General features: G+C 37.5%; 1 protein-coding gene across 1 annotated transcript; it reads left to right on the top strand.

Moving 5' to 3' along the window:
* Positions 1–7,281: 7,281 nt before the first annotated feature.
* On the top strand, positions 7,282–8,949 carry LOC148575711 (uncharacterized). The gene is made up of 4 exons (XM_088502513.1): positions 7,282–7,350; positions 7,552–7,899; positions 8,338–8,753; positions 8,880–8,949. The coding sequence occupies exons 1-4, from the start codon at positions 7,282–7,284 to the stop codon at positions 8,947–8,949; spliced, it is 903 nt and encodes a 300-aa protein (XP_088358639.1).
* Positions 8,950–9,291: the final 342 nt, after the last annotated feature.

Genomic DNA, 9,291 nt, shown 5'->3' with positions numbered 1-9,291 from the left:
GATGGTTTCCAATTCAAGAATTCTATCCTTGTTTATGCATAAATCTTTGAGGAATTTAGCATATCTAGGAACTTGATGGATGGCATCAAAGAGGGGGATGGTTACCTCAACTTTCTTGAACATTTCTACCATTTTGGGGTCGAGTTCCACGCGCTTTTTAGCTTTCTTTGCAAGTGTTGGAAATGGAAGTGGTTGAGCAATTCCTTCTTCCAAGGTTCTTTTGGTCTTGGGTGTCTCCCTTGTTGGTTGGGCTTCATCTTCAACTATGTCTTGTGGTGTCTCCTCTTCCACTACCTCCTCTTCCACTACCTCCTCTGTATCTATTCTCTCTTCCTCTTGGGCGGTTGAGATAGGACTTGGGTCCTTTGCTTCCTTTTCTTTTAGTTGTGTACCAGATCTAAGGGTGATGGCATTGATGCCCCCCTTTGGATTTGGTTGAGGTTGAGAGGGAATGGCACTTTGGATTGGGGGTTGAGGAGTAGAGGTCGATGGTGTGTCCATACGTGCAAGAAGAGCTTGTAGTGTAGAGGTGAGGCCGGTGAGGCCGGAAGCAAGTGTGTTTTGTAGTTCCTTTTGGCCTTGGATGATGGTCCGGAGTGTTTCGTCTTGGTTGGAGGGGGTGGTTGCATATGTGAGTTGAGGAGCTTGTGATTGGTTGGGTGGTGGTCTTTGATGCGGTGGTTGGTATGTTTGGTAGTTTCTTTGTGAGTTTTGTTGGTTGTATGGTTGATTTTGGAAGTTGTATAGTCGGTTTTGTGAGAAATTTTGCGAGTTGTTGTTCCATCTTTGACCTCCTCCATTGTTGTTGTTATCCCTATTCCCTTGTTGATGATTGTCTTTCCAGTTTTGATTATTGTGTCCACTACCTTGGTTGTAGCTTCCTCCTTGATAAGGGTGCCCTTGGTTAGGATTACCTCCTTGGTAGTACCCTTGATTGGGGCGGTCATAGAAATTATGGGTGGCCGCCAAAGTGTTGTCTTCTTGAAGGTTTGGGCACTCATCCGTGTAGTGAGAGTAGCAAGAGCAAATGCCACATACTCTTTGAGGGACCAATTGTTGTTGGTTGTGTTGTTGAGATGGTGGAGGTTGTTGTTGATATGATTGAGGTTGTTGTGGTTGTTGTTGATTCAATTGGAGTTGCCTCAAAATGGATGTCATTTCATTCAAGGATTGAGTTAAAGCGGTGGCTTCACTACTAGTTGATACCTCGTTCACGGTCCTTGGACGGTTGACTCTTCGCCTCATATGTTGATTGGATTCGGCTAAGTCAATAATGAGTTGCCATGCCTCCTCCGCGGTTTTGTATTTGGACAAAGAACCATTGCTAGAAGTGTCCAAGAGGGTTCTATCTTGCTCTCGCATCCCTTGACATATGTATCCAAGCAATACTTGAGTGTCGAGCATGTGATTAGGGCATGCATCTAGTAGTTTGCGAAACCGTTCCCAATACTCATATAGTGGTTCCGTCTCACCTTGCATAATACAAGACATTTCTTTCCTTAGCCTATCCATCTTTTCCGGGGGCAAGAATTTATCCAAGAATCCCCTTCTAAGTAGGTCCCAATCGGAGGTAACTTCACTAGAGAGAGTGTAGAACCATTCTTTGGCCTTGTCCTCAAGAGAGAAAGGGAAAGCAAACAACCATATAGCAACTTCATCGGAACCTTCCCGTCTAGTAGTTGAGCATATGCGATGGAAGTCTTTGAGATGTCGAATAGGGTCTTGTGCGGGAAGCCCATGAAACTTGGGTAGGAGGTTGATCAAAGCGGTCTTCAATTCAAAATTCGCATTCAAATTGGGGTGAGTTACATGGAGGGGTTGAAGGACATAATCCGGTGCACCCGCTTCCTTGATGGTAACTCTCCTTGGAGCATCCATAGTATTAGTACCTAAAACAAAAGAAGAATTGTTAGTGAGGTTGATGGGAGTATGATTAATGCCTTCTTTGAGTGACGGTTCAATGTTCACTTGTAGTAAGGTGGTTGAGGTGGTGAAAACCTCTTCACCTTTTCCAAATCTTAGCCGCCTCCGAGCTTGTCTAATATGAAATAAAGTTCGTTCTATTTCCGGATCAAAAGGGGCTAAGCTCGGATTCGGTTGTGAACGCGTCATGCAATGAAGGAGAAATGGAATTCATTGTAACGATGAGGAGTTAGTCAATTGAGCAATTCACAATGAAGTGCAACTATGTACATATATACACACTTAATCCAAAACAATAATATGGCACACTAAGCAATTTCCCCGGCAACGGCGCCATTTTGACAAATGGATTTTTGTCGGTGTAGAAATTATCAATTGATCAATCGTAGTATAGTCTAAACCGACGCAAATCCTTCATCAAACAAATCTACAATCTATATCCGAGAGTACTAGTCTCCCGAGTCGTTCTCCCTTGGAATTGCCAAAGTGTGCATCTTATTGATTTAGTAAACTTCGTTGGAATTCTTTGAAGATTTTAGCAAGGCAATGAGAAACAAACAATCAATTATCAAAAGACTTGGCTTAGGGTTGGCGTTGGAAATCCTATCCTTATAGTCCACTCAATGTTGGCAACAATTAGGCCTTGCTCCATTTAGTTATCCCCTAGGTATAGAGGAAGGTCAAATGAAAGTAATTAACTTGAGTCACATGTCCTAGCTTCACCTTATGGGAATCTAGCTTTAGTGCACTCCAAGCCAACTAGCAATCCCTAATTCCAAACCAACTATTGATACACTATTCAACTTCTTCCAAAGACCAAACCCTATGCCAAGTGTGAGAATTCTACTCCATAGCTAGTGTTGTCATTTTATCAAACATGTGATGAGCAAGAAGGAAAGTCATAGTAAAATGAGAAGAAAAGTCAAATTGAAAGTATTGCAACACAAAGATCTAACAACAAGTCTCAAAGAGTAGCAATGAAAAATCCAAAATAGAGATGAAATCCAAAATTACAAAGTTGAATTCTAGATCTATGAGAATTGATCAATTGTATCTACTACTTGAAATTGGAGAAGAAAATCTATGACATGAACAAGGTGGAGTGAGAATTGTAGTGGATCTCACCAAAAAGTCATTGAAAATTCAGAAATTGGAAGAGGATGAACCCTAGTGAAGCTTGGAATCTCCCTCTTCTTCTCCCAAAAAGTGTAACTAACTCTCTCTTCTCTCAAAAAAAGGAAAAATATCTAGATCTAGAAGAAGTGAACTAAAAGTGTCCTTAACCCTTGTTCCTTTGGTCCTCTTAAGCTTTTCCCGCCAAGGTGCTTCTCTAAGAGTGGAATCCTCAACTGCCTCCACGCCTAAGTCACGTGACTTCTAAAAAAATCATATTCGCAAATCGGCGCGCACGCGCAAGGCACGCGCACGCGCCGTTGAGACGTCTTGCAATGTGCGCGGGGGCGTGATGTACGCGTGCGCGCCCATGAAGATCCTGGCTTAGCCGCTTCTCAAGCCAGCTCTTGGCTTCGGCTCCACGTAGCCGTATCCGCGCGGGCGCGCCAGGTGCGCGCACGCGCCTATGCGGAAATTCCCAAGGCTTAATCCTCATGCTTCCTTTCTTCGTACCCGTCTTCTTTCTCTCTTTCGGTCCATTCCTACTCTATATCCTGGAACCACTTAACACACAAGTCACGGCATCTAATGGCATCAAGAGAAGAATAGAAATGTATCTATTTTAGTGCAAAACAAGCATGTTTTCATTCATGAGGCAAAACTAGGAAAGGAATGCAAAATCTTGTACTTTCATGTAGAAAGTATGTGGAATCATTGATAAAACCCCTGAAATAATCACAAGATAAATCCTCAAATTGGGGTTTGTCAGGCCTCAATGGCACCAAACTTGGAATTTCCCAAGTTTGGCGCCACACTCAAGAATCCAAGGAATGCATGCGGGTGGTTTGAAGCCAAACTTGAGATATCTCAGGTTTGGCTTTAACCAAGAAGAATCGAAGAATGCTTATGGGTCACCTGAAGCCAAAGAGAACCAAAGGGAAGCTTTTGGTTGGGTTGAAGCCAAACTTGGATTCTCCAAGTTTGGCGCCAACCTTTGCAACTCAAATGGTCCCCATTCGCATACAAGGCTGCACGAGACGAAGTAAATTAATTTTGATTAAATTTTATTTTATTTTAAAATAGGAAAAGATATTATTTAGTTTTAGAAAATATAATTTACATTAATTAGGATTAGATATAAAAGGAAAAAGAATCAGCCATTTGGGCTTCTCTCATCTCTTCTCTCTTACCTCATTCCGCACTTTACAGTTTTTTTGAATCCTAGTTTTTCTCTCTGAACCATGAGCAATTAAACCTCCACTGTTAAGGTTATGAGCTCTATTTATTCTATGGATTAATACTATTACTTTTCTATTTTAATTCATGTATTGATTTCAGTTTCAATAATTGTTTTCGTTCTTTATTTTATGAATCTGGGTGGAACAGAAGTATGACCCTTGTTCTATTATGGTTCTTGTATAACTTGGAAAAGCTCTTTACTTGAACAACAGCTTGAAAATAATTTCTCCTAAATTTCTAATTATCTGGACTTAACGGGATACGTGACATATAATCCTCTTATATTTGGGTAATTAGGATTTTTGTGGCATATAGACTAGAATTGAACTTAACTGTCTAATTGGAATCAAGTGACCAAAGAATTGGCAATTGATGAAGGTTAGAGGAGACTAAAAAGGTCTAAGGAATTATGGTTTAGTCACATATAGTTTGCCATGAATCGAATCTTGCATGATTAAAATAGTTAGTAAGAAAAGTCAATCCGGAAGATAGATATCTCTGAAACCTTAACTATTTTCTCCATATATATTTCACCTCAATTTACTGCTTGTTTTCTGATTCTCTGAATTACTGTTTGATGCATTTGAACTCTCAACACTCTTTTTTGTTCGTCTAACTAAGGAAATCACTCAATCATTGTTGCTTAATCCATCAATCCTCGTGGGATCGACCCTCATTCACTTGAGGTACTACTTAGTACGACTCGGTGCACTTGCCGGTTAGTTTGTGGGTTATAAATTCTGCACCAGAGATGGTGTATATTGAGGTGGTGGTTCTTGGAAGTAATTGTGGTGGAATGTGGGTGGTTCTATATATGGTTCAGATGGTTCATATGGTGGTTGGTATGGTGGATATGGGTTAGGGTAATATGGAAGTGTTTGATTGTAGGGGGCTTGTGAGTATGGTGGTTCAAAACTATGTTGAAGAGGGGGTTCATAGGCATATAGTGGTGGTTGTTGGTGGTCACAAGGAGGTCCACCATATCCATTGTCTTGGTATGCATCATGGAATGGCTCTTGCTCGTAGTAAATTTGAGAGGGTTATTGCCACAGAGGTTGTCCATAAGCTTGAGGCTCTTCCCACCTTTGATTGTCCCATCCTTGATGCATGTTCTCATTGTAGCTTTCATTTTCTACAACATAATTTGAACCAAACTCATAGCCAAAGGAGTGAGAATTCATAGTAACAAGAGAAAGTAAAAACAAAAACTAATAAGAAATAATGAAAATAAACTCCTAAAACTAGAAACAACTAACAAAGAAGCGAAAAGGCAAACATATTCACAATATTCACAATAACCAGTAATAAGGCACACATTTGCAATTCCCCGGAAACGGCGCCAAAAACTTGACTGAGAAAAAATGTCGGTAAAGATTTTTAAAAAAATTTCGTGTTGCAAGTATAGTTCTAAACCGACAATTAAACCTCAATCAACATTTAGATTATTTGTCACAAATACAAACCCAATAAAATTAACCAAAGTATTCAAACCTCGGGTTGTCTCTCAAGGAATTGCAGGGGAGTGTAGTTTATTATTGGTTATGGGAAAGTATATTTTTGGAGTTTTTGAAATAAGGAACAAGAAAGTGAAATGGCGAGAAAATAAACTAATAACTAAGAAAGCTCTTAGCATGGAAAGAGACATAGAAGTCCTATTCTCATTATCATCGTCAATTGTGATGGTAAATATGAATTGCCTTCACTTAGTTAACCTCTAACCAATGGAGGAAGATCAAGTGCATACAATCAACTTGAGTTCACAAGTCCTAGTCAACTCATAGTGAGAGACTAGCTTTGGTGAAGTTCAAGCTAACCGGCAATCTTCAATCACCAATCCACAAAAGACTTTTGATAACTCAAGATTCTCTAAATAATCAATCCAAGTCAATAACATAAAAATCTAAATTAAAATCTACCAAAATATTTTATCAAACTCTTGGAAGATACAAAATAAAAGCATAGATAATTAATAGGAGATAATAAAATCTAAGATACCCAATTGCAAGATAGCAATAACCAATAATTAAAGAAAGAACAATAACATAAAAATATGAATTGCATTAATCTAAATCAAAGGGAGCAAGAGTGCATCAACAATGAAGTAAACAAACGGAAGCAATAACAAAGAAACTAAAATAAGTAAGATGCTAGAACAAAAAAGAGTAAAGGAAAACTAAATTAAAGTAAGGTGAAAATCTGAATCTAAGAAGAAATAAGATAAAAATCCTAAAACCTAAAGTGTGAATGAATGAATAGTGATGATGGATCCCCTGATTTGTCCCACTCTATAGCCTCTAATCTTCATTTTTGAGCTTAAAAATGGGCCAAAAATAGCCCAAAAATGGCCCCCAGCAATTCTATTAATTGCAGCACGTGACGCTCGTCACGCATACGCGTCAGCCACGCGTACGTGGCGCTTGCCTACTGCACTGGTCACGCGTACGCGTCGTCCATGCGTGCGCGTCGAGGCCAGCTTCCCAAAACTTCAATTTCTTGTGTTTCTTCCACTTTTGCATGCTTCCTTTCCATCCTATAAGCCATTCTTGCCCTATAAACCCTGAAAACACTTAACAACAGATGACGGCATCGAATGGTAATAAGAGAAGATCAAGAATTAGCGATTTTAAGGCCTAAGAAGCATGTTTTCAATCATAGCACAAAATTAGGAAGAAAACTTAAAAACATGCAATTACATGAATAAGTGTGAGAATAAGTGACAAAATCCACTCAATTCAGTACAAAATAAATCATAAAGAGTGGCTCATCAAGGCCATGATGAAAGCCCGAGTTCAGATAATCAAGGTAACTTTATTTAATCGAGGTAGTGTTCAGAAGCTTGTTTTGGAAAATGCTCATAAATTTGCTAAATATATTTCAAGTGATATTCAGAAAGAAATTCTACATGTTCTTGCTACAATGGTGAGAAACTTAATTAGAAAGGATATTAGAGATGCCAAATTTTAAATCATTATTGATGAAGCTCGTGATGAATCTAAAAAGGAGCAAATGGTTGTCGTTTTGAGATTTGTTGATGTGAATGGTTTTGTTCGTGAACGCTTCTTTGATCTTGTACATGTTAGTGATACTAGTGCCTTGACTTTGAAAAAAGAATTGATGTCTGTGCTTTCTATTTATAATCTCCAAATTGAAAACATTCGAGGTCAGGGGTATGATGGTGCTAGCAATATAAGAGGGGAACGGAATGGTTTATAAGCTTTATTTCTCAATGATTGCCGACAAGCATATTATGTCTATTGTTTTGCTCATAGATTGTAGTTAGCACTGGTGGCTGCTTCAAGGGAAGTACTTCAAATTCATGAGTTTTTCACACAATTGACTGCTATTATCAATATTGTTGGTGCATCTTGCAAACGACATGATCAACTACAAGAAGCTCAAGAAATTGAAAATGCAAAATTAGTTGCCAATGATGAGCTAGAAATAGGTCAAGGTGCAGATCAAGTGGGCACTTTACAAAGAGCTAGAGATACAAGATGGAGTTCTCACTTTCATTCTATTTGTGGCTTGATAAGAATATTTGCAGTTACCCGTACCATTCTTAATAACATTATTGATGATAGTATGACTTCTGCTCAAAGAGGTGAGGCTTATGATGTCAACAAAGTGCTATCCTCGTTTGAATTTATTTTTTCGTTACATTTGATGAAGAAAATTATGGAAATTACTAATATTTTGTGCCAAGCATTACAACAAAAATTTCAAGATATTTTGAATGCAATGCATGTTGTTTCCACATCAAAACTACTTCTTCAAAAATTAAGGGATAATGGTTGGTGCAATTTATTTGAGATTATTAAGAAATTTTGTGAGAAACATGAAATTGACATAACTGATATGAGTACACAATACACGGTTAGAAGAGGTCGATCTCGTCAACCAAAGATAATAATTGAGCATCATTACCGAGTAGATATATTTTTGGCAGCAATTGACTCTTAAATACAAGAGTTAAATAGTAGATTCAATGAGAAAACCATGGAACTTTTGACTTTAAGTATTGCTGTGGACCATAAAGACAATTTTACGTTGTTTAATATTCAGAATATATGCAAGTTAGCTGAAAAGTTTTATCCTTCAGATTTTTTTAATCATGAAAGGATTCTTTTGAATGCTCAATTGCAACATTATGCATTTGATATACCGAATCATCTAAAAGATGTTGGGACACTTTTTGAGTTATGTCAAAGATTGAAAGAAACAGAAAATTCAAGAACTTATCATTTGGTTGATAGACTGATTCGCAACGTCTTGACTCTTTCAGTATCTACAGCAACAACAGAAAGAGCTTTTTCGGTAATAAAAATTGTTAAAACAAGGCTTCGGAGTAAAATGGCAAACGAATTTCTTGCAGATAATTTAGTCATTTACATTGAGAAAGAAATTGCAGCTACTTTCAGCACATATTCAATAACAGATGACTTTGAATCAAGAAAAAAATGTCGAACTCAATTGTCTATGTAAGTTACAAATTTTAATTCATTTCAGCTCTAGTAATATTATTATTAATTTTTTCATTGCATAATTTATGGTTGTGATTTAAATTATTTATATGAAGCATAATACATTTTTTAATAATTTTGCAGGAAACGTCTAAAAAGGAATCGAATAGTATTTGAAGATTCTAAAAGCAAGTATGCAACAACCTATATTTAGAATATTTGAAATTAGTTTTGAAAATTTGTGTCTAATTATTTTAATATACGATATGTTCAATTATCTTATAAAAAGTAAATTCTAAGTCTTAGTTGTTATTTTTAATTAAATTGTATTATAGTGCTTTTTAATTTTTTGTTAAAATAGAAAACTAAAAAGAATATTAGCCCCTGCTAAATATTATCTAGCTTTGCTCGTGATCTCACCTCTCTCAAAAGTCTCTGGTTAGAATGTGACAAGCTCAAGTCATTACTAACAGAAAGGCTGCCTTAATTTCATATCTAACAATGAGAAAATGCCCAATGTTAAAACTTAAAAGCAAGTTGTCAGAGAAATAGAGGG

This window comes from Arachis ipaensis, chromosome B1 (assembly GCF_059453495.1).
Source record: "Arachis ipaensis isolate K30076 ecotype BB chromosome B1, ASM5945349v1, whole genome shotgun sequence".
Lineage (NCBI taxonomy): Eukaryota > Viridiplantae > Streptophyta > Magnoliopsida > Fabales > Fabaceae > Arachis > Arachis ipaensis.
This window is presented reverse-complemented; position numbering and strand designations above follow the sequence as displayed.